Below are 26,727 nucleotides of genomic sequence, written 5' to 3'. Positions count from 1 at the left end.
ATAGGATTTAGTTTTTTTTACATTAACCACTTGAACCCTAGAATTCCTTTTCTCAGGGGAACATTAGCCGAAAATAGCCGATCTACAAGCTCTCAACGCCTCGCGCTGCGAGGCGTTGAGAGCTTGTAGATCGGCTATTTTTGGCAAAGAGGCTATAGGTGTAGAGGGAAAAAATAGCAGACTAAGTAAAAAAAAACTTTAATCTGAAACACAATTGTATACAATATAGAGTAGGGGGTCCCTGCTGCATCTCTCTCTCAGCTAGGGGGTCCTTGGCCTGAAAACGTTGAAGACCCCTGCTCTAGTCTTTTAAAAAAGCATACTTTTGAATACTTAAGTATTTTTTTAAAAGCTAGTATACTCCATTACTTTAACTCAAGTACAAATCTAAGCATAAAGCAACTTTCACTTGTGGTCGAACAATATTTGACCAGGAGTTTATTGTCTCTGTCGGGTGGAAACCTCGTATGTAACCAAAATAGTTACTTTTCATGATTCAAATAAAACATTGCAAAAGTAGCAGATCTACAAGCTCGAAACGCGTCGCTTCGCGACGCGTTTCGAGCTTGTAGATCTGCTACTTTTGATGCTTTTGTGTGACGCTGTAGTGTGATCATGTGGGCCGTTCATTTACTACACCCTGTAGAAAAACACAGTCAAAAATCCTTGATTTTGTAGGCTATAATCCTTGATTTTGCGATGAAATATGGAGGGTTTTTATGTGGTTTTATGCGGTGAAATTGCGGGAAGTTGCGAAATATGTGAAATATGCGTTAAGTTACGAAATGTGCAGAGTTTTATGTGATTTTATGTGGGGAAATATGCGGGAAGTTGCAAAATATGTGAAATATGTGAAAAGTTGCGAGGAATATGCGGAAAGTTTCAAAATGTTGAGAAATGTGCAGGAAGTTTGCGTGGAAATATGCGATTATGTGCCCTTTTTTTAAAAACATAATCTGTGCCATATTTCTGTAGGAAAAACACAAAAAGGTTAGAATGTAGAAAGAGGTTTCAGCCCGACAGCAACGTTATCTATACTTTGACTCACGTAGCCCCCTACTGGGGGGTTGGAGTACTGTGTCCACCACTGGTATATTACTTAACAAAGTAAACACTTTAATAAATGCCATACGTTCATATAAATAGAGTCTTTTTGTTATAGTGTGACAGGAGGGACGCTCTGACATCCAGCGTCTACAGCTGCCTCTCCTGGAAGAGGATCTGAGCGTACACAGTGTCCGAGCCGCAGGAGGAGGAGGAGGCCCCGATGGGCTCCTCGGGGCCGGAGGAGGAGGAAGGGGCCGCGGGGGGCTCCGTGGGCCTGAGGGGCCTGACCAGCTCCAGCTCCGCGTACGTCAGACTGTCCTCTGTAGAGACTCTGGGCTGAGAGAGAGAGAGAGGGAGGAGAGAGAAAGACAAAGAGAGAGACACAAGAGACGAAAGAGACGACAGAGAGATGGGAGAGAGAGAGAGACACATGAGAGAGAGGGAGATGAGAGAGAGAGAGAGAGAAAGACAGACAGACAAAAAGACAGAGACACAAGAGACGAAAGAGAGATGGGAGAGAGAGAGAGACACATGAGAGAGAGGGAGATGAGAGAGAGAGAGACAGACAGACACATGAGAGAGAGATGAGAAAGAAAGACAGACAGACAAAAAGACAGAGAGATGGGAGAGAGAGAGAGAGAGAGATGCAGCCAGGAGATACGATGAGAGAGAAAAATATTGTTTTAGAGCGTAAACATTTCAGCTTTTCCTTCAGATAAAAATGTAAATATGGATTCAAAGTGTTGCAGTTGTGACTTTTTAGTAGTCATAAATCAGGGGGGGGGTCCAGGGGGTCAGCAGCAAAATGAGGAACAGTTTAAGCCAATTTAACCCCGTTTTACATTTAGTATTTGAAAATACTAAATGTATCTGCAAGCTCAGAATGCATCACGTGCAACACATTGTGAGCTTGTAGATCTGCAATTGTTTGAATAATTTAGCTAATTTGTAACAACACAAATCTTTTCAATCTTCAGTTTTCTCTTTCAAATGGAGGTCCCACGGCCAAATAAATACCTATCGATTTCGGGGTCCTTGACATGAAAATCTTTGAGAACCTCCTGTCAAATATATAACATTCTAGAATTCTAAGTCATCAATAGTATTCCTCTCTCTATAATAGTAGATGCTGGTCCTTTATGTCGCCGAGTGGTTTTCATTTGCAGAAAGTATGTGTTTACAGGCCCTCGCACAAACTTTTTGGAACATTCACTTTAGAAGAAAAAACATGTGTACAATAGAAGCCCTTCTCCAATATCCTTCAGATCCTCAGAGCCGTGCTAATCCAATCAATATGGTCCCGTGCAAAGACTCCCACTCTTAGCCAATCAGAATCAGCCATGTCGAGTTACCGGACAAATTAAGTAGATTAATTTCACTTGCAAATTTACTAGAAAAAATACATAATAAATAGATATATGATTGATTCAAATATGTATTTACCTCATGTCTACTTTGATGACATGTTACTGTAAATATATGAATAAATATAGATAAAATAAAGCATGGTGAGTGATTGTGTTTGAGAAGCGAAACACCTAAACAGAATTAATCAGTGTCATAACTGTATGAGGAAGACAGACAGCAATAAACTTCTGTAGACAATCAAGAGCGCTTGTGAGTGCTACTGTAATTCCCCCGTTGCATTGTAACTCTGTAAACCCGATTCAAAACGTGACAAAAACACAAACGAAAAAATATTCTGCACAGAATCTCTCACAGTAAAATACACAGTGTTTAATTTATACTTTTTGTAACTCTAAGAGTGTACATATCGGCTCCGTCGTGGTGGAGATCTCGTATGTAGAAAACATTTTACTTTACAGGATTCAAATTTTAAAAATATCAAAAGTAGCAGATCTACAAGCTCGAAACGCGTCGCAAAGCTACTTGATACTTTTGTGTGACGCTGTAGTATGATCAAGTAGGGCATTTATTTAAAGGGATAGTTCACCCCAAAATAATTCTATCGATTAGTCACCCCACGAAGACTTGAATTCATGGATATTTTTTGTTTTTTGTTGCATTCCTAAGACAATAATTTGATGACCGGCAGCGGCTCCGGTAGGAGACACAAAGAGTCTCCTTTGTATCTCCTACCGGAGCCATTAGGATCTTTCTGCCGGTTATCAAATTATTACATTAGGAATGCGACAAAAACAAAAAAATCTCCATGAATTCAAGGCTTCATGGGCCGTGTAATTGATAGAAAATAAGTCATATTTTGGTGAACTATCCCTTTAAGAAAAAACACAATCAATTATTATACGGAGATAAGAGGTTTACCGCCCCGACAGCAACGATATGTAACCACGTGTTACATTTTGCACACACTCCCAGAGTGTTAAAGTACACTAAAATAATATAATAACAGAAATCTTACAGGAACAGATCTCTTGGACTGGTTCTTTAAGCGTCTGGGCTTCCGTGGTCTTTGTGCAGCGATGGGAACTGGAACACAAGAACAAACAAAACCCACCTCAGATGAAAGAATATAGCAGCCAGGAAGAGAACTATCAGAAAAACGTGGTACTGGAGCTAAATCCAAGTCATTGGACTTGCCCGCCTTCAATGGCTTTGAATTAGCATAATTTATTCAAGTATTCAACGGCAATGGCCTTTTATCACAGTAGCCATTCTGACACCAAATAGTCGGGTAAATGCAGGTGCAATGAGACTATAAGGTTGTGTGTGTGCCATCCAGATCAAACAGAGTCAGGGTGCTGCTATTGTGCAATGTTGGCTCACTTAGAAAGACCATTGCTACACTCAATGGAACGGAAACTTAATGATTTTTAGCTTTGGTGACGTTATGCAGCCAGCACATGTGAATAGGGGAAGGGGAATTGCATCGTTGTGTGTGCGTGTGCAAACAAACAAAGACATGGAGGTGTTTCCTGCGTGGATTTGGCTTATTTTTCGGGGCTCTGGAACTTGAGAAACTGGAAATGTTTTACTCTATGACTTCATTTGCCATAAGATGGGTGGTTGGTGTTTTGCAGGCCCCTGTGTTGCATTAGCTTTTCAGATTGAAGTTCTTTGAAACTTTTCAAACATTTTGTGCCTTGAAATTGGTTTAGCCATAATGTTGTATCATGTTCCTATACTTACTACTTGTACTTTGCAAAGACAGATTTACCTTTAGCTGGTATGTGTGGCGGCGGCTCCTCTGGCAGTTGAAGTAACATGGGCGATGCCTTCATGTGAGACGTATGTCTGGTCTCTTTCCTGTGTGCTCGGGGAGACGAGCTGACGGAGCTCGTCACCGTCTCTCCTGAGCTGAAGAGGGCAGAGGAAAGAAAAACCCTTTCATTGACCTCCTCCAGGCTTTTATTGACAAGTATGTTCTCAGGGCTTTGTTCAGACTGCAGCCCAATCCGAGTTTGTTTCTCGAATACGATCGTTAGGATTTGTGTACATCCGTTGACCTATCTGCATTAGGTCAATTAGGTCAACAGCAAGTTCAGAGGGAAATCTCAGGGAAGTTGCTGGTGGCCGACCAGTGATTGGTCTGGTGGTGAGGTGGTCAGGCTGGTGGTGGTCTGGTGGATTGGTCGGTCTCCGCTTACGCTTCTATTCTCAACCAATAACATACTGAATGACATTAAGTAAGTATAACAGAGCACCCCAATAGATTAACCACTTAAATCCCAGCATCCACATTCTGGGGAAAACTTTCACAGATAGTTTAGCAGATCTTCAAGCTCACAATGCGTTGTGCTTTTTTAATGTAGAGCGAAAACAGAAAAGTCACTAGTATACAGTCCCGATTTGCTGCCTGCTGCTTACTGCTGTCTCTGCTGCTGTTTATTACATTGCTGCTCACCCTCCTCCACCCCAGCTACTACCTGTTGTTTTGGATCTACTTTTATGTGCTATGGGGTTTTCGAAAGCCCCCTATTATTTGGGGTGAAGCGTGCTCCCTCAGAGTACATAAAAGCTGATGCATTCATCGGCAAACCAATTTAAATAAATCATATTGCGACACGTTGTGAGCTTGTATATCGGCTATTTTCAGTGTGTGACACTGTCGTACAAGGAACCATAAATCAGGCTTCAGTGTTTGAATATCCAGACTGAGACAACCTTTAGAAATCAGATTTTAACAGCATTTCAAACCACCTAGGAATGTAGTTCAAATCTCATTTGCAAAAATCTGTTTCTAGATGTTTTTTTGTTTTTGCTGTTCAGACTTGATAAAAACCAATCTGATTCCATTCTGGAATAGGCCAAAAATCTGATTTGAGATGACAGTTTGGACATAGCTTTATAAGATAAGGACTCACCTGCTTTCGGGACATTTGACCAGCAGATAACTAGCTGTGGAGAAGACAGGTAAATATTAGAACTGGACTCATGTTGATCTGAATGGACATGGATGGATGTTTGATCGGTTGTGCTTTAGGGGCTGATTATACTTCATCACGAGCAGTGGTGTAAAGTAAGTTGAATTACAAATTCAATTTTGAGGTATTTTTTATTTTACTGGAGTATTTCCAGTTTTCAGTGCTTTTAATTCTACTCCACTACTTTGTAGATCTTTATTATTATTACAAAACATACATTAACCACTTCAGTTCTATATACATTTCGGCCATTTGAAAATAGCCGATCTACAAGCTCACAATGCGTCGCGATGCGACGCATTGTGAGCTTGTAGATCGGCTATTTTCCCAAGATTTGTATACAATTTATACATTTGAAAACTTGTGAAATGGGACATTCTGCATAATGAATACTTTCTACTTGTGGAACTTTATGTACATTTTGATACCAATACCTTTGTACTTTCACTCAAGTACATTTTGAATTCCAGACTTTTAGGCGTACAGAGTATTTCTACATTGCAGTATTGATACTTTTACTCAAGTAAAAAATGTGAATACTTTTTCCATCACCGATCACGTGACCTCGGCGAAAAAATAAATCTGCCGTTTTTTTGTTGAGCGGCGCGGGCGGTCTCTCACCTTTGAGCCTGTGTCTGTTATGAAGGTATTGACTGACCCATCAGAACTCACCTTTGAGCCTGTGTCTGTTATGAAGGTACTGGCCCGTCAGAACTCACCTTTAAGCCTGTGTCTGTTATGAAGGTACTGGCCCATCAGAACTCACCTTTCAGCCTGTGTCTGTTATGAAGGTACTGGCCCATCAGAACTCACCTTTCAGCCTGTGTCTGTTATGAAGGTACTGGCCCGTCAGGACCAGGGTGAACAGGAAGATGGACAGGAGGCCGAGAGAACAGATGAGTACAGCACACAGATACACGTCTACGACAGAGAGAGAGAGAGACACACAACGCTATCATGTAGTTTAATGTGAATATCGTCTCTGTCAGGGTGGAAACCTCACATGTCCAAAACTGTTACTTTTCAGGATTCAAAAGCAGCAGATCGACGAAGCTTGAGCTTGTAGATCTGCTACTTTTGTGTTACGCTGTAGTGTGATCAAGTATAGGGTGTTAATTTACACAAAAAAACACAAACCGTTAAAATATGGAGATAAGAGGTTTCTGCCCCGATAGCAACGGTATGGTAATGTAGCCGAAGGAGGGCTATATAGCAACAAGAATAATATTCTTAATGACAGTTACCTGCAAATAAGCGCCACACTCCTTCACTGCTGCTGTCCTCCAGGGTAAAGTGCACTGGAAGGACAAGAGGTCAGAAGGTCAGCACAGTAATACATACAAGACTAGGGCTGTCACCACCATAAAGCATTTGTTGACAATTAATTGTCATACGCATAATTGTGATTAATCCATTAAGACCGGGAACGCATCTGTGTCATTTTAACATTTCTTTGGCTATTCAAAAATAGTAGATATACAAGCTCATAGGTAAAAAAAAACTAAAAAAAACAGTAATCTACAAGCTCATGAGCTTGTAGATCTGCTATTTTTGCAAATTGTTTAATATATATAGATATTATTTTAAAGCGATCTTTTTTACTCCAATCTTTGCTTCAGTCCCTGGAACAAAACATTTTGAGATGGTGGTCAGCGGCCAAATACATAACATTTTGGGGGTCCTTGACATGAAAAAGTCGGAGCACCACTGCTATATCAGTGGTGCTTTTGTTCCAGGGACTTTTGTCCCAGAAGCAAAGATTATATATTTTCAAAGATTTGTAGTATGATCAAGTAGGGCGGTAATGTACGAAAGAAATAGGTGTTTTAGCAATTTAGCAAAAAATATTTGCAACCAGCTCTGATATTTACGATCAGGCGATGATGTCATAATTGCCACATTGTAATATGCTCCTGGTTGAGGACACAGATTGGAACCGCAGGCTGTGTGTATCTTTGTACATGACTGTTGTCTGAGGGCAGTGACCCAACAGGGCAGTGACCCAACAACACAGCAGACACCCCTCTGCGGTTTCCCAAAATATCCAAAACCACTGACATGCAGAGAGAGAGAGGAAAGACTACTGCACCATCAGCCAAATGCACCCAACACACACTTGCATATACACACGCACACACGCACACACACACACACACACACACACACACACACACACACACACACACACACACACACACACACACACACACACACACACACACACACACACACACAGCCTGGCTGTGTCTCCAGTCCTGGACAGTGTGGGGGTGATTCCCCCGTTTGCTCCACTTTTTGCTGTAGTTGTGTTTTGTTGGTGGACTTCAGAATAGTTTGAATGTGAACAGAATGAATAGGATAGTTGTCAGAATGCCGCTGCGTATAATAAAGACGGAGCATTGAGCGCTGTGTGTAGTGTGTACTGTGTACGCATCAATAAGCGATGTGAGACGAACAGAGAGCCTCTATCTATGGCATGATGCATGACCCCAAAAATGAGTTGATTTCTTTGAACCGTTTCAAACTGGCATCCATGTTTTGGATTTTCCAAAATAAGTCTTAATCCAAGACTGTTACTTTTTTCAATATTCAAATAAAAAACAAATAGTAAAAGTAGCAGATATAAAAGATTTTGAGCTTGTGGATCTGCTAATTTTGATGCTTTAGTGTGACACTGTGTTATACAGCGAGAAGAAAAGTCTTCTCTTAGCCCCTACCTGGCGCAAAATATGATCAAATGGGCCTCCACGGCCCTAATACGTATGAATTTGACTGATATAACTGATATACACACAGAAAAGGTGCCAAACCCCTTAAACCGTATAAACTTCAACAACCGGCTGAAATGTGTTTTCGAAAATAGCAGATCTCGCACTGCGACGCGTTGTGAATGTCTGCCTATTAAGACCTGGTTCAAAGAGTTCAAAGGTTCTTTGACAAAAAAAAGCTTCTCTAGAACTAGATGAGGAACATGAAGAACCATTCACTAGATCAAATGGTTCTTTAGTAGTTGATGGTTCTTTGTGGAACCATATAGCCTTTTTAAAGAACCATTATTTCTCTGTGTGTAAGGAACATGCCTCACATAATACTGTGAGAAGACAACAGTGATGGAAGCTACCAGACCATGTGTGACCTTGAAGCACCTGCTCAAGTCCTCATCAGATCAAACGGTGTGTTTGATGTTGGCTCTGAACTCTGTCTGTCTGTCTGACACGCAGCTATGCTATAGAATCCTTGCTGTCGGGTGGAAACCTTGTATGTCCGGGGAAAAAAAACTTTACTTTTGGGGCAAATGTCCAACAGCGATGATATAGTGTATTCTACAGATGTTCTGTCAGACAGCAGGTGAATTATATCTATTGTACAGATGTGTCTGTGCTGCCAGGTGCTTACAGCACACAGAGCAGGGTATAATATAAGAGACAGAGGACGGCTGGAGAGACGGCGAGTAACCCGGGTGGAGAGAGGGTTAGCAGCCCAAACCACTTCTTCTGAGAGGAAGAACCCAAAAGCTACAGACTGCGGTAAAACCTGCAAGGAGGGTTTAAAAATCAAGGCAGAGTGAGATGTTTGTGCCCAGCAGCAACGATGACGACGCAACGCACAGAAAAGCCCCTACTTCTGGTCAGACGAAGGAGGAGCCAGGCCCGGAGGCAACCCACAGTGCCTAGAGCCTCCTACTGTAGTGTCACCAACACCTGCTGCAACATCTCACCTAACATGGCCTGGCATTGGCCGGACTGATGGCATGGATTCACATTTGCCCATTCACACATGAGTGGATCCGTGTTGTCAGTCTGGCTATAGTGCCAGGCGAACCCTATAACCTCTAATTAGCACTGTCTCTAACTACCCCCAAGAGACAGTGGGGGCAGTATAGCATGCCACTTCTTGGACACATGCCGGGGGGTCTGATCAGCCTCGGTCGGGTCGCCTGGAGGAGGGTGTCTGTTTGCAAGACCCAAAACATCCAGTGACTCCAGGAAACAACAACTGATGATGTGTCCAAGTTTGTGCATCAGTTGATGTTTTATTAACTTTAACTATCTCTACATATTCTAACTTGTGATTTTTCGTAAAATAACAGTTTAGGACATATGAGTTTTCCACCCAACAGAGAAGATATACAGTATATAAGACCACTACACTCCGACAGGCACCCATGAAACTGACTAAATCAAGTGAAGGAAATCCCTGTATGTGTATTGTATTGTACACCATCTGCCCTTGTCATTTTCAAGAATGAATTATTAGGCACTCTGGGGTCCTTTAACCCCGTTTCCAGCTGTCTTTATTTAGACAACATAACCCCCCTCGGTGAAAAAAACATAATCCTGGCAGGAAGACATAAAACAGACTCTGAAGCAGTGGTCCCTAGGGGGGGGGGGCGGGGGGGCTCCATCCTTTGCTCTTATGAGATCTGATGTAAGAGAGGGGGCTTACGTCAGGATCTTTAACCCGTTAAGACCGGGAACGCATCTGTGTGACCACTTTAACCATAATTTTATACTTTGAGTTTGGGCTTGCCGCGCTATGAGCTTGTATATCTGCTATTTTTGAAAAACAGTGAAAATTTGTGCAAATCTTTCCATAATATATTTATTTTTTAAAGCGAACTTTCTTAACTGAAATCTTTGCTTCTGGGGGTCCCTGGAACAAAATATTTTGAGATGGGGGTCCGCGGCCAAATACATATCATTTTGAGGGTCCTTGACATGAAAATGTTTGAGAACCACTATACTATTAATAGCAACATAAGTTAAAAAAAAAAACTGTTCGAATTTAGAAGACATTTGTAGAATCCCCTGAAGCAAAGATTTGAGTTAATTTTTTTCACTTTTGCACACATTTTCATGATTTAAAAAAAAAAATAGCAGATCTGTAAGCTATATATATTTTTTTAGTCTATGCGTTCCCCGTCTTAATGGGTTAAAGAGGGCTGTGCGTGTGTCGCTCCATGGCTCCGCTTTTAGAAACGCGCGGCTAAGCAGTTAGCCAGCATTTTGGCTCCTAGAGTGAAGTTGGTCAGATGTCGGTCATCTGAGACGGGCGAGTGCTGGGCGAGAGAGGATTGACTGACTGCCCCCCCCTCTCTCTCTCTCTCCCTACGATGTCCAGTGGGGGGAAGGCAACTACATAAGTACATAAGTACATTTACTAAAGTACTGTACTTGATTTTTATTAACACACTTCTGTTAGAGGATAAGCCCCCTTGAGATGCATCATCTCGTTTTTGAGGGGGGCCTCAAAATGTAGTACAGCAGTGGTTCTTAAACCTTTTCATGTCAAGGACCCCCAAAATGATATGTATTTGGCCGTGGACCCCCATCTCAAAATATTTTGAGATTTAATATACTTTGTACTTCCACTCCACTGCATCTCTGAGGCAAATATTGTACTTTTAAATTCACTACAATTATTTGACATCTTTAGTTACTATAGCTACTTTGCTCACTTAGATTATTATGACAAAACATACATTAACCAATTAAAGCCTTATTTTATACTTTTGTCAACTCGAAATTAGCCAATCTACAAGCTCACATTGTGGTATTTCTACTTTTACTTAAAGGTTTCATGACATGCTGGTTTACAAAACATTAGAAGTCTTCATCATGGTCCTTCAAACGTGTTTTAAAAGGTTTTAATTGACAAATCCACTCCAGTGAGCCACGGCAGTTTTTTTTCTCTCTGTGTTGTGAGGAGAGGGGGCGGGATTAATGGACTGTGACATCAAAGTCCACGGGCCAATCACAGCGCTTTTCAGAGCCCAATTATTCAGAAAACCCCAGACCACAGAAAATCCACTTAATGTTCAAAGTTCAGGGTCTAATTGAGGTCATAAAAACTAAAAGAACCCTGAAAATAAAACAAAATATAAATTTGATGTCATGGAACTTTTAAGTGAAAAAACTAACAAAAAATGCGAGTGGGCGAGAGAGGATTGTCTCCACTCTCTCTGCGATGATGTCCAGAGAGAGAGAGAGAGAGAGAGAGAGAGAGAGAGAGTGGGCCTTCTCATCTCTGACGTCCCCCTCGCTCTCTTGCTGAGAGAGTGAGTGGGCTCTCTCTCAGCAGGCCTTCAGTCTTTGTTGTGGGGTTCCCACAGACAGAGGGGTTCCAGGCGGATTTGCACATTTCTCTAAACTTTGTTTCCCTCCTCTTTGTTTGCCCTCATCATCATCTCTCTGGGCTCTGGTGTTTGTGTTCCTGTGGTCCACGCATGTCGGAGATGCCTGAGGTCTGTGTGGCTTTTAGCAGAGCGGGACGTTTTGCCCCGTATGCAGGGCAGGGCGTTGTCTGCTTGTCATATAGCTGCTGACTTGAGCCCGTTTGACTCTGTGGAAATTACATCCAGTCAAATACAAAAATGCACTTTTATACAGGCTGTTATACAGGCAGGGTTCAATGTGTAAAAAGACAACAGGGGGGACGTTTTACCATTTAAATCAGGGGTAGGGCAACCTTAGGCACGGGTGTCAACATTGGCCCAGGGGAGAGGGTGATCTTTTTCTTTTTCTTTTTTTTAATGTAGTCACTTCAATTAGGTCCCCTCACATCTGTATGCAAATTGTGTCCTGCACATATTTCTGCATACATTCAAACCCTGAACTCTGACTGGGGAGGCAGTCTGGGAGATAATATATTATAGGTGGGTTATTGCTCTGATCATTACAATGTCCTGATGCACACAGAAACATAATGGTTCTTAAATGGTTCTTTAAAAGGCTATATTTGTCCACAAAGAACCATCAACTACTAAAGAACCATTTGATCTAGTGAATGGTTCCTCGTATAGTTCTAGAGAACCTTTTTTTTGGGTCAAAGCTCTTTGAGGAACCTTTGAACTCTTAAAACATGTCTTAATAAGCAGACATTCATAGAAAATAGCAGATCTTCAAGCTCACAACGCGTCGCCCCAGAACAGGGACTCTAATGGTTTAGTTGTGACCTGCCGTCATGTCACTGTTGTCGGAGCAGAAACCTCATATCTCCAAATTCTAACTTTGTGTGTTTTATTTGTAAATTAACGTCCTACTTGATCACACTACAGCGCAGTGTTGATGTTGACAGCAAATTTTGATTTAGTTTTAGTCATATTTTAGTCCTCTGAAATGTATTAGTTTTAGTCTAGTTTTAGTCGACTAAATATAAGATTATAGTCGACTAAAATCTACAGTTGATTTAGTCGACTAACATGTATGTTGGCGGTGCCTTGATGGCGTTGTCGTAATGGCTGATTTTACACTTGGTTGCATGCTGAAAATAGCAGATCTACAAGCTCACAACGCGTCGCAGCGTGGCGCATTGTGAGCTTGTAGATCTGCTATTTTCAGAGCGCAACACCCGAGCGCAACCAAACATAAAATGACTTCTACGTCTTTTAGTTCTACTGGATCTCTTCTCCACTAGATCCCTCACTAACATTTTAGTCTAGTTTTTATTTGTTGACGAAATTGTGAATATATTTAGTCTTAGTTTTAGTCTTCATAGCTTAGTTTTTATGTAGTTTTTGTCAGTGTAAAAAGGTAGTCGACTAACATTTTTCGTCATAGTTATAGTCGACGAAACCAACACTACTACAGCGTCATATGAGGTTTCTTTCCATCAGACAGAGATGATATGCTCTGATTATGACAGGAGATCTGTTTGACATCCAGTAAACATGTGTGACGGTGGCCTTTTGGAGCCTCTGGAGCCGCAACAACAGTCGACACCCAGAGAAAAAAGAGGAGGAACGTCTAGTACTTATTCACAGAAAAAAAAAAAAACATTTATCCTGGCATTCACCGTGCATTTCCTAGGAATCCCCTCACTGAGCAGCAACACACACACACACACACACACACGCACACGCACACGCACACACACACACACACACACACACACACACACACACACACACACACACAATCTTACACGCTTATACAGTACGTTTTGCTGTCTACATCTCTTACAATGGAAACACTGATTGAAACAACAGAAGTGGTTTAGCACACGGACAGACCAAAACGCTGACAGGAACATGCAGCGCATGCAGGGCACAGTCAGTCAGTCAGTGGTGGAAGAAGTACTCGGATATTTTACTTAAGTAAAAGTAGCAAATACCACAATATAAAAAATACTCCGGCTTGTGTTCAAAATGTTACTTGAGTAGAAGTGCAAAAGTATTAGCATCAACATATACTTAAAGTATCAAAAGTAACAACAAGTAACAGAACTAAAATGTTTGAAAATAGCCGATCTACAAGCTCACAACAGAATAGCTCACAGTAGACGCGTTATGAGCTTGTAGATCGGCTATTTACAAATAGCCTATGTATAAAATAGAGCTAAAGTGGTTAATGTATGTTCTATAGTGTAATAATTTATATCTGCAAAGTAACTAGTAACTAAAGTTTTCAAATAATCGTAGTGGAGTAAAAAGTACAATATTTGCCTCTGAGATGTAGTGGAGTAGAAGTAAAAGTATTGAAAATTGGAAATATTCCAGTACAGTAAAACATCCTAAAGATTGTACTTAAGTATAGCACTGGAGTAAATGTACTTAGTTACTTAGGACCACTGGGCACAGTGTCCCCTACCCCCCGTTTTCCCAACCTGGTCCGTTTTGTGCTGCTCACAGAGCAGAGGGCTGTGTCTGAGTCTGACCCCAATCCTCTGGCATTTCCATCTCAAAACAATGAGCTCACACAGCCAAACCACACTCCACAATATCTGTGTGTGTGTGTGTGTGTGTGTGTGTGTGTGTGTGTGTGTGTGTGTGTGTGTGTGTGTGTGTGTGTGTGTGTGTGTGTGTGTGTGTGTGTGTGTGTGTGTGTGTGTGTGTGTGTGTGTGAGTGTGTGTGTGAGCAGCGAGAGAAGACGAAGAGAAGGTGCTCCATGGTGCTGAGCTAGAGAAACTCTGAAGTGCATGACATCAGCACGCTGGCTTTGTTTTTAATGCCACTGATAGAAATATTTTGATTAATCATAATTTGTCTAATGTCTTAAACCTGCTTTAAATGTCAAATTAATATAATGCTGTCATTTTGGCCTAAATTCTGTCATGTACTCTATTCTCCCTATTTCTCCTGTCTCTGTCTATGCAAGGTCAAATTAGTTACAGGCCTTTCTGTGGTTATCTATTGTTTTAAGAACACCATATCTCGGTGTTCTGCTCCAAATGCATAACCCTTCTCGCAGTGTCACGAAGTTACCTCTGACCAGACAGGTCAGAGCCGAGGCTAACGTGTTGTTCGAGACATGTCGACGCTGTTTGTTCAAAGATAAACTCACACCATCATCACCATCTTCATCATCTACCATCATCATCCTCATCTGACGATGACGTACTCATCCTATCCACCAATAGCAGGACTACTCCTCTGACGGCTGGACGCTTGATGTATCTTCAATGATGTCATATGTTTATGTTAACGGACGCTGTTAAAGACCAGTGCTTTCTCTGTTTAATGGCAGAGAGAGACGACGACCGATGATGCGTTAACCCCTGTGATACTGTAACCTTCCCACTCTCTCTGTCTGAATACAAGATATTTCATTACATCCAATGGCTGCCTAAATATCGATGTGATGTACTGCCATGTATCGATATCTATATATCTGGTTGATAAGGAAAAAACCTACTTTAACAATTGGTCCGATCGAAGCCGGATATGTTTAAAACAGGGTGGACGGGGGGAACTGAGCTATTGACCGGAACTGTACGGTCAGACTCTCTTCCCCTGGCAGACCATGTTTTAATACGTATCAAACGAACCAGCCCTGGGTGTAACGATTTATCACTTCTATTCAGATGAAGGTTATCTTTGAACAGTATCACATTTTATTTTATTTTATTTTGTTTTGGACCTGGACGCGATCGCTGGACCTTTGGACTTGCCCCTTGACTCTCGACATGTCTCAAATTCCAGATGGTCCAGCCATCGGGGTCAGGATCCCTGAACCATCGATTTGATGAGTATATCTTTTTATTTTTATTTTTACCATGGTCCAGTGATTGGGATCTCCACGTAACTTCTCCATGTAAACCTTGATCTGATGAGTATACCTTTTTATTTATTTTATTTTATTGTCTTTACCGAACGATTTGTCTCATAAATTATAAGCCTGTTTTTAAATTACTGTTTAACACAGCTCCGCCAGGGAGTCAGTCAAGTAAAAATGTTTTATCACCTATATTCCTGGGAAGACATTCCTAATGTCTCATAAATTCTCTTATCTAGTGGTCATTTATTAAGGTCCTTTCAGCGATTTCTTACCTACATGTATAATTCACAAGTCAGTCCTTTTGTTATATACTGGTTACTGCTTGTTGTTACTACGTTCTGTTTCGGTGGATTTCGTATTGATTACTATATCTTATCTGTCTCTTTCTGAGCGTATATAGATTTTTTTCCTTTGACCGGTTTTATTTTGACCACTGTAGATTAAATCCATTTAATATTGTGAGTTTTAAAAATAAGCCTTAATAATACATTTTATATTCCTTTCCCCCTTCTGTTCTAAATTCATTGAACCAGTAAATAGTTTGCCTTAGAGAATAAGTTTTCTCTTTGTCAACTATTCAACTTTCTCGTTTACGCCCCATAAATTCAGATAATTGTAAATACTGATTTTTCTATGTAACTTTTAGATGACTTCATTTCCCATAAATCATTGCGGGCTTATACTTCCGGGGCGATTCATGGGAAACCCCGGTAGCTGCTGTTTCCGGGGTCATCTAGCATCTAGCATACAGTAGCTTGTAGAACTCGCTCCCTCGAAACGAATTCATGCTAAAAAAAATACAACACTAACCTTTATATCAGATTAACGCTTACAAGGAATCTTTTGGTGAACCTTTTTCTAAATACAGATATTTTTTATAGATCGTAGATCTGTGTTTTTTTGTATATATATACATACGTACAGTATGTGTACAGTAGGTCTACCTTGATGCCTGCAGGATGCGTACGTATGGATATAAATACCAGTAGTTCTTTGTATCTGTGGGTATATGTATATCGACAGGCATATGTATGTATGTGTGTATATATAGGTATAACTGCAAGATACCATTTATCGTCAAATCGCTCATTTTCCTGACTTTTATGTCGGGTCAAAAGAGGGATTGTGATAATCATTAGACATTACGTTTCAAGAGTTAAATCTTTTTCTTTTAATTGTAATATTGTTTCATTTATGTTACACAAACAAGACTTTATGAACAGACTACTCCTTAATTTTGATTTAATGTTATTTTATTAATTTTGATTTAAACTAAAATGTTTTATAACCCCCTTTAAATTCATGAAAAACATTCTTGAATATATATACTTTGTATAATATGGTCTAGACGGTCACTTATATAACTCATCATTTATTTTCGTTCTTCAAAACTTTTTGAACGGGGAATCTTTTCAGGGCTTTGAGCGTGTCAAACTTTAACTATAGTCTGTTAGAGCGCCCGTATCCACTGCCATAAATAGATTCTAGACTAAACGTTCTTAAAAATACAATATTTCACTATATATCTATCTCTCTCTCTCTTTTTCTCTTCCTTCCTCTCCGCGGTAAACATTTAGGCTGCTCGTAGTTGCTTTTGTGCTGTTAATGTGTTGACAAGTTGTTGACTGACATGCTCAGGGTAATTTTTTGTGAGGGCAGCCCTCTTGTGCTATGAAAAAGTGTAGGATAATGACGTAAGAAGGTTATATTAACATTAACCGCACACGATCTGTACTGGACATCCTCCATATTTTTTTCACTGGTTTTTGACTAAGCAACTGGATATTCTCATTTCTGAATATTTCCAGTTCTTTATTTATATATAGATACTTGTGCTAGGTTCCGCCCTGTATGAGTATGTATATATGTATATGGATTTATGGTGTACCTCTGATCATATCATCTAGAATAACCCCCGATCCAAACTTTGGGTGTTCGATGAGAACGTTTTAGGTACATGTATAAATCATTATGCTGGTCTCACACCAGGGGAGGGTGATCAAGTGTAGATAAGTGTGCGACCCCTCGTCATTCGCGTAAATTAATTTTGTGTTAATGTTTGTCACGAGAACTAATATATCTATTTTACTCTGTAGGATTATGAATATTGGTCGACTTGCATTCACAAATTATTGATTTTCGGGGATATGTTTTTCATAAATTATTGTACGTGTGGTAGACCATTAATCGATAAAAAATGGTCGATTTAAACAATCACAAGAGCTCATTCGTCTGCTAGACAGACTAAGTCGACTAATAAACTCAACCCAGGAATGCTGATTATTTTCTGTGGTTTCATTGTATATCTTAAACTCAGACCTCTGTAACCATATTTTGACCGTTCTAGTTCCCTCCCTCGCCTCATGTATGGGTATGTCTATATATATAGACATATACCTTAAATAATAAGTTCTAATTTTTTTGGTTTTCTTTAATGGTCTCTCTTACACTCCATTTGACTCAATTACCCAGAATTCATTCAACAGGAAGTATCAGCTTCCCTGTCACGTCACTTTACCACGTCACTTCTACACATTCCATTGAATTCAATACTTATCAGTGAATATTAGATTAAATACATTACAATATTATAATATTCTTTATACTATTCTTTGGAAACATTTTAATGATGAATAAGAAGAATTATTTTATTTAAAGTTTTAAAGATATTTGATCATTTTTAACTAAACTTGTAGATCTGCTATTTTATTTTTTTCCAAAGTCTGTGTTTTCTTTTCAATTTATTTTGATGTACTTTATCTAGCTCTAACTCTTCGCAACGAATATGTTTATTTTAATTTTGTCATTGTTATATTTTAATTTTAAACATTTTTATCATAATTCTTTCATATATTCTGTATCCATACGATGTAACGCCATGTATGGTTATAGGTATCTGAGGGTATTGGAAGGTTTAAAATTATTATATATATGTATATAGATATATGAATATATGTATTTCTTTATTTGTTTTCTTTTGTACTGTCATTTTTTTTGTTTGTCTATTTTCAGAACAAAACACAGTATGCCTCACGTTCCAGGCCAATTCGTATTGCTGTAAATAGACCTAGGAGGTAAGTGGGGTACAACCCCACAACTGATTTACATATTAATACGAATCCTGGAATGCATTTGTTTGTTTTTAGTTTAGATGAAGGATAAAAGAATAAATCAGTGAAGAGTCATTCATTTTCACAGTTGTCCTAAGCTCGGTGGAAATGAATGTACCCTTCAGAATAGAACCTCAAATAAATATTTCCATATTTTCTTTTACATTTTTCATGTTCCCATTGTGTTTAAATCTGATTTTGTTTCTTTTCCATGTCACATCCATTCCCCATTGAATGTGACAAGGGGAGAGATTTGTAGATGAATAATTGATTTGATTTGCTGAATATACTTAGATTGAAAACATTTGAAAATTACACAAACAGTTTGTATTTACTCAGGTTGTACTTACTTAATCCATTAACATGATTCCTCCTACCAAAATAAACCCCATATACATGCAATCAGGAGGTATTACATTCGGGGAGTATTTCCTGGGTTTTGGGGCCATTCCACTGAGTTTTTCCATAAATAAAGTAAAGTTATTTGTTAGTGGGGATGTGAATGGTTAATCAACTGTTGCTAAAGGCCGCAGGTGGAAGGCTAGACACAGCCCTACTACCAAAAAGTAAAAATACAGGTCAGAAGTGTACCGTTTCATTTTAAATACTTAAAAACTTGTTAAAGTATCTGGACCAGCTCAACACGAGGAGGGGTAATTCTCTTATCTGAATTGTCCAGAATCGTCTTTGATCAGTTACGTAGGTGTCTTGTCAAAGTCCAATTTCAAAAACTTGTCAGCCTGGTCAATTTTCCCTCACTCTATCAACCAAAACGGGCTATGGGTCATTAACAGGTGCTAAATAAAATTGATCAAATCTAAACATATTTTGAAAAGATTTGTTTTGGAACGGTACATTACCTGAGATTTTTGAATTATAATAAAATTATTTGTTAGTGGAGATGTGAATTGTTAATCAGCTGTTGCTGAACGCTGCAGGTGGAGAACTAGACGCGACTCCACTAAACAAAGGGTAATACCCGGGAAAAACTTTGTCGTATGTGTCTCGAAATCTCATGAAATATAACCCTGTTTTACTTCCTAATTGAATGAATAACCATTATATACAGTCCTTTCAAAGTAATATCTGTTAATAACTTATACAACCCCTTACATTTTTTTAATAATATATATCTATATATTAAATACATAACTAACCATTTATTTTTTCCAAAGGCATTAAGCCACTCTGTCACAATGTAAGGTTTATTAATCTACAATTCGATTTAAATTATACAGTCCTTAAAATATATTTGTACTTCCAATCCATTTGCCCTTTAGGTCATTTGAAATCTCTGTGTCCTTACTTAGTCACTGTAAGCCTGTCTGTGTCTGGTTTGGTTTGAATAATGTCACAAGGTACAATCAGCTTGCCCTTTGACCCTATCCAAATCATGATCAAGAGGTAGGCTTGATAGAAATATTTTGATTAATCATAATTTGTCTAATGTCTTAAACCTGCTTTAAATGTCAAATTAATATAATGCTGTCATTTTGGCCTAAATTCTGTCATGTACTCTATTCTCCCTATTTCTCCTGTCTCTGTCTATGCAAGGTCAAATTAGTTACAGGCCTTTCTGTGGTTATCTATTGTTTTAAGAACACCATATCTCGGTGTTCTGCTCCAAATGCATAACCCTTCTCGCAGTGTCACGAAGTTACCTCTGACCAGACAGGTCAGAGCCGAGGCTAACGTGTTGTTCGAGACATGTCGACGCTGTTTGTTCAAAGATAAACTCACACCATCATCACCATCTTCATCATCTACCATCATCATCCTCATCTGACGATGACGTACTCATCCTATCCACCAATAGCAGGACTACTCCTCTGACGGCTGGACGCTTGATGTATCTTCAATGATGTCATATGTTTATGTTAACGGACGCTGTTAAAGACCAGTGCTTTCTCTGTTTAATGGCAGAGAGAGACGACGACCGATGAGGCCTACCACTGTGATACTGTAACCTTCCACTCTCTCTGTCTGAATACAAGATATTTAATTACATCCATGGCTGCCTGTGTCCTGAGTCTGTTTTTTTCTTTGTCGCCTTTGAAAGTTACTGGTACTTTGTATACATACTGATGTGATGTTTCGCCCTGCATTGGTATCTATACATATGGGTGATAAGGACAAAAACCTACTTTAACAATCCTCAGGATAAAAGATTTACTTGTGAATTAAATTGCACCATGGAACTTGTTTAGTTTATTCCCCCCCGGTTTCAGCAGGAACCAACAACAACACAGCCGTACTCTGGTGGATATAGGAAATTTATGGCAAATAGTTAGTAATGTAATTTTCCCCTCGAACACTGCTCTGGTATAGTCTTGTGTTATGTGGTTGGTGAGGTTGATTAACATCATGGTTTTGGGGTAGACGGTAAACAGAGGTCTCAAGGCTGGCCACCAGATTCTGTCAAAGAGGACGTTTTTTTTTGCTGTAATGATAACTGTGTGTGTGTGTGTGTGTGGGGGGGGGCGGGGGGGTCATGCTTCTGCTATCCTCGCTGATAATCCCTTCTTATGGCCAGTGGAGAATCGATTTGTTTTATCCCTACTTTTGGACAGACTGAATTAAATATACATGCCTTTCCTTTTGGGAAATGTTTGATGTATATATGTCTGATCATGACACAACTTAACAATTTTATTTAAAACAAAAGTACAGTATGTTAACCACATTAGCCCTGGAGTCCATATTTTGGGCAAATTTGTCAACTTTGTGAAAACCTTTGAAAACATTATTGTATTAAAAAAATAGCTTTTAAAAAATGATCTACAAGCTCACAACGCATGTGAGCTTGTCAATCTGCTATTGTCACTATTTGTAGTAGTACCTATAAGAAGTACAGTATTTAGGGCTTAAGTGGTTATTAACCACTTTCTACCTGGCATCCTTATTCCTTATCTTACAAGCTCACATAGCGTGGCAATACGATGGCGTTGTGAGCTTGTCGATATGTCTGCTATTCGTAGTTACGACACAGTATATACAGGGCTTAAGTGGTTAAATAAATCAAAACGAGTGACTCTATCACCTGACTAAAGCCTACAAACAGACAGAGGTATGTGAGTCCTGGATGTTGGGGGTGTGTTCAGGAAACAGCTGGATGGGTGACCTCCAGTCTCCAACACTCAACTATATCAGTTGTGTAAAGCAAGGGCATGTAAATGTATGCTATCGTTGTGATTGAGACCAAAGATATTCAATTATTAAATATACTCCATCCCAACTGGAGCCACTAGAGTGGGCGCAATGATCTGGCGCAATGATCTGATCTCACAAACGTCCAGTGTTTACTGGTGCTAGATCCCACGGGAGAGTGTTGCTAGGACAGAGAAAGGTCGATGATAATAGATTAGATTTTCTCCTGATTTGTCTCTCTGTGAAATAAAGCCATTTTAGTATGAAAAGCTTGGGAAGATTGAGTATCTTGTGACGATCGGGTCCAATATTTAGTTCAGTGACCATGGGGCTAAAGAATAGTTCAGAAGCTGTGTTCACGTTCACTCTTCCATTGGAATCAATAGAATCTCATAGTCACATACTGTAGAACTCATCCAAATAAAGCTATTTCTTTACATTTGTTCCAATGTCGTATCCCAAATGTGAAGGTCTTGACCCACAAATGGGGCTAAAATGTAAAAATGGGGTGGTAAAATGATGAAACAGTGAAACAACTGTTTAAATCTGTGTTTGTGACAGCCTGCACAGAATTCAACGATGAAGCTTGTTTTGTTCCTGATTCGCTGCTGAGCGGGAACAAGCTTCCGTGTTAAATGTGGATTATGGATGATAAAGCCTAATTACTATTTCACGACATGACGGTGTCTCGCGCCAAAAATAGCCGACCTACAACCTCGAATCCTACAACGTGTCGAATCCGTGACGTGTTAGTTCTGCTTAAAACTGGTGGAAACGCAAGCCGGTTCGCAGCCAGTTCCGTGAAAGCGTCAAGTTTCCAACAATCTAGAATGGAACCAGTTGTAGAACTTAAGTTATTTTGGTGGTAAAGGTCCTATGTGACACTATGTCACAGAGTCCCGAGCTACAGCAATGACTGAGGTCACAGACGGGGCGGGGCCTATATAGCAGAAACCCGGCCCTGGTTGGTTTACCTGTGAGATGTGTGGCGCCGGTACCGTTGGACGCCGCCTTCCAGGTGTTGCGGTGTTTGCGTATCTCCTGCACTCTGCAGGTGTACCAGCCCTGGTCCCTCAGGGTGACGTTGAGGATCAGCAGCCGATACACCTCCCCGCCCCCTCCCTCGCTGTCCTCGTACAGACGGAACTTGGGCTGAGGGAAGTGGCGCGTGTAGTTCCCGTAGAACTTCATCTTCTTCATCCCCATCTTGACGATGAGGAGCTCCGGGGGCCGGTGGGACGGAGGCGCCGCCGAGGGAGGACGAGGAGGAGGAGGAGGAGAGGGAGGGGAAGGAAGAGGCGGCGAGAGCGTGGGATGTGCCGATGATGAAGGAGGAGTGAAGAACCAGCGGAGGACCAGGAAGCTGCTGCTCCTCTTCCTCTGCGACACAAGGCATGACAGCGTGACGTTGTCGCTCGCCGGCGCCGACGCCAGGGGGCCGGGGGTGACCGTCACGTTCAGGGCGTCGCTTATCTCTGTTGACGAGAGGACACACATTACATCATGTACACAGGGGTCATCGATACTAGCCTGGCATGGCCAGACTAATGTCACTGCGTAGATATTAGTCTGGAATCTCTGTGTGGAACCTGCATTTACAAGGGGCCAATCAAAAAAATGCCTCTGGTGATATACCCACCCCATATTTGCATACTGGGCCCTGATTGGTCCCTCACTACTTCGGAGGGAGTGAAATCCAATCGCAACTGAGCGGCGCCAGACCAAATCTGCCAAAAACAAAATTGCGATGGCAGATTCGTCTGGTTTCCAGGCTACATCAATATGTGTCCGTGGCAAAGACTTGGTCTTGTCCGTGGCAAATTTTATAATGTTTTTTTTTCTAAAAAACATTATAATGTTCTCATTTTGATCATAAGACCCAATTACTGAATGTCAAGTCTCCAGGTTTTCTTCAGAATATGTATGACACATATTTACTGCGACTCTATGGCATATTACAGTAGGAGTCCAACTAGTACTAGTGGGTTCTCAAATGTTTTATTTGCAAGGACCACCTTAACTCTGAGAGTGTACAAATGGAACCAAATGGACCCTTACGGGTCCATTTGGTTCCATTTTTACACTCTCAGAGTTACAGACCTGCTATGGTCATTCAGGGCTAGAGGAATATGTGTTTCTGGTGATATATTGTCCACTCATGTCCGTGAATTTTGACAAAAATGTCCACCACAAGCCAGCATGGCGATGACCCCTGCAAGTACATACTGAGTCTGTCCAGAGTGTACAAATGGAACCAAATGGACCCTTTTTTGTATTCTTCAGAGTTAAATTCACAGGATTTTACGGTGTACACAAGAAGAACACTTATAGAATTAAAGCATCCGGAAAACGCAGACCCTAAGTGTCTGTGCACGCAACACCTAATTTAGGGTTGACCTTTGTGACCCTTTAGGATGATTTAGGCTAATCCTCTCTTCAGGGCAGCCCACCCGAGTTTCATGAAAATCCGCCCGGCCCTTCTCAAGTTATCTTTCTAACAAACAAACAAACACATAAATACAGAACTCAAACACACAAACAGACAGGACCAATTACAATACCATGCCACCCACTGTTGTGGGCAGGATTATAAAACAAAACCCATTTCCTATGTTCTGCATGATAGAATACTGTGTATTCAGTGTTTTGGCCTTTGAAAAGAAAATGCCTAATGTGCAAGACGTTATTTCAAATCATAGCATTTAGACCAGTGGTTCTCAAACGTTTTCATGTCAAGGACCCCAAAAATGTTATGTATTTGGCCACGAACCCCCATCTCAAAATGTTTTGTTCCAGGGACCCCCAGGAGCAACGATTTGAGTCACAAATGTTCGCTTTCAAAGATTTGCACACAATTTGCTGATCACCCCCTGGAACACCCCCAAGGACATCTTGGGGTCCCCGGACCCCACTTTGAGAACCCATGATTTAGACCAGGGGTCTTCAACGTTTTCTGGCCAAGGAACCCCCTAGCTGAGAGAGAGATGAAGCAGGGACCCCCTCTATATTGTATAAAATTGTGTTTCAGAACTTTTTTGTTTACTTGGTCTGCTCTTTTTTTCCCTCTTTGCCAAAAATAGCCGATCTACAAGCTCACAGTGAGCTTGTAGATCGGCTATTTTTGGCTAAAGTTCTCCTCAGAAAAGTTATGTTAGGGTTCAATGGTGGTTAATGTGAAGAGAAAAAAAAATCATATCACACAAAAATGTTGATGGCCCCCCTGTAGTAACTCTGAGGACCCCCCTGTTGAAGACCCATGATTTAGACAATAGGTTCGTATTCGCTTTGTGGAGCTCACATTCTAATGAAATGCACATCTAGCTTCTATACTAGTCTGTAGCAGCTCTGTGTAGTTTTTAGTGAAATCACCAGCTTGGAATGTAATCCTGTAATCACTAGAAAGCATAAAGAAGTCAAGACTGCGTTTGTTTTGGTTCCAATGTTTCCAATCAGCCAATAATAATACAGTAACCCTGGTGTATATTCACTTGTACTTACAAAGGGGGGGGGGGGGACAGCTGTTTAGAGGTACTAGTGTGTTTAATCTGTTTTCTAGCCAGCTGGGTCAGGGCTCCTCCGCTGGAGACAGCAAGTCTGGGAGTAATATGGCCGAGAGAGGCTCCCCTACAGGTGGGAGACATTTATCTCCAGCACCGTAGCCCCCTGAAACAGAAACCCGACAAGATAACAGGGACCATCTGGGGACCCCCCCAGCCAGCCAGCCAGCCGGGCAGCATGCACCGCCTTCTTGCCTGGCTCTTGTTTGTGTTCATTGGTTGATGAGATCCCCCCTCAGGGGTTTGTCCCATGCAATTTTTGTGTGACATATATCCGCGGCAAAACGACGGGGGACTCAAACCCTGTGTGTCCCTGTGTGAAGCGGTAAACGGTATACGGGTGTCTTTTCACCACACGTTTCTCAACGTGTGGTCCGGGGGGCCTATACCAAAAGGGGTCGAAATGGACCCTCCTCGCGGGTCTGTAAGAGCATGAATGGAACCTTTTTTTCTTTTAATCATTAAGACCCCATTAGGGTTGACCTTTGACCCTTTAGGATGATTTAGGTTAATCTTCAGGACAGCCCACGGCCCGTCTCAAGTTACCTCGCTAAACAAACACACACATACTTAATTACACTAACAAACAAACACACACACAGACAGGAGCAACTACAACACAACACCATGACACAATCCTCAAGTTTTTAAGTAACTCTGAGAGCGTACCAATGGAACCAAATGGACCCTTACGGGTCCATTTGGTTCCATTGGTACGCTCTCAGAGTTACAGACCCCGTAAGGGTCAACTGATGGAGAGACAAGCTGCAAGACCCCGGTCTCATGCATGATGCAGGTACAGCATGGCTGTAGAGAGACAGTGTTACAGTAACAATAATGTAAACCTTAAATGTACGTTACACAACACCATCTGCGTTCTTATGGAAGATGTAACTGCATTAACACTGACTGTACACCGTGTCCCACAAACATGATAGAGTTCATGCACAGATTCTGTTCTAACCAGCATCAGTGTTAAGTGGTGAGTTTTAGTTAACTTGCAGCAGTACAGAATGATTCTTTAGAAAGTTCCAAAGTCCCGGCTGTTGTTTCTTTATGTACATACAGTACAGTGATGAAGTTAGCATTTTGCATCCTTTTGCACTTCTTTAACTTTGATGTATTTTTTGCACTCCCCTCTTCTTCTTTCTCTGAGTTCTTCCCTATACTTTTTGCATTGTTATTATTATAATAAAAATAAAGACTTACCGTTGCACAGAGCTTTAGTCAGGACTAGGATCACTATAGAGAAATACATTTTCTTCAGTCAGCGAATCCATAAACCCAGACACACACAACTACACAACAACAGCACTTACACAAGCAGCTACATCCAAACACACACATACACACTCACTCACTCACTCACACACTCACACACACGCACACACACACACATACATACACACACACACACGCACACTCACACACTCACTCACACACACACACACACACACACACACTCACACACTCACTCACACACACAGACAGCCACCACCATTAACTCGGCCGCTCTCTTTCTTC

The 26,727-nt window shown here is 40.8% G+C and overlaps 1 protein-coding gene across 2 annotated transcripts; it reads right to left on the bottom strand.

Annotated features, from left to right (window-relative positions):
• Positions 1-595: 595 nt before the first annotated feature.
• Positions 596-26,727, bottom strand: vstm4a (V-set and transmembrane domain containing 4a). 2 transcript variants are annotated; one of them, XM_084076975.1, is made up of 9 exons: positions 26,597-26,727; positions 26,413-26,530; positions 22,621-23,121; positions 6,638-6,691; positions 6,207-6,314; positions 5,334-5,367; positions 4,187-4,326; positions 3,431-3,498; positions 596-1,383 (listed from the first exon to the last, which is right to left on the bottom strand). In XM_084076975.1, the coding sequence occupies exons 2-9, from the start codon at positions 26,459-26,461 to the stop codon at positions 1,195-1,197; spliced, it is 1,143 nt and encodes a 380-aa protein (XP_083933101.1). In that variant the 5' UTR covers positions 26,462-26,530; positions 26,597-26,727; the 3' UTR covers positions 596-1,194. The 2 variants fall into 2 exon arrangements, with proteins under 2 accessions (XP_083933101.1, XP_083933100.1); XM_084076974.1 differs by having other exon boundaries at positions 26,413-26,716.

The sequence above is a fragment of the Gymnoscopelus microlampas genome (assembly GCF_963454915.1).
Source record: "Gymnoscopelus microlampas genome assembly, chromosome: 13".
Taxonomy (NCBI): Eukaryota; Metazoa; Chordata; class Actinopteri; order Myctophiformes; family Myctophidae; genus Gymnoscopelus; species Gymnoscopelus microlampas.
The sequence above is the reverse complement of the archived record's forward strand: the minus strand, read 5'-3'. Positions and strand labels throughout refer to the sequence as shown.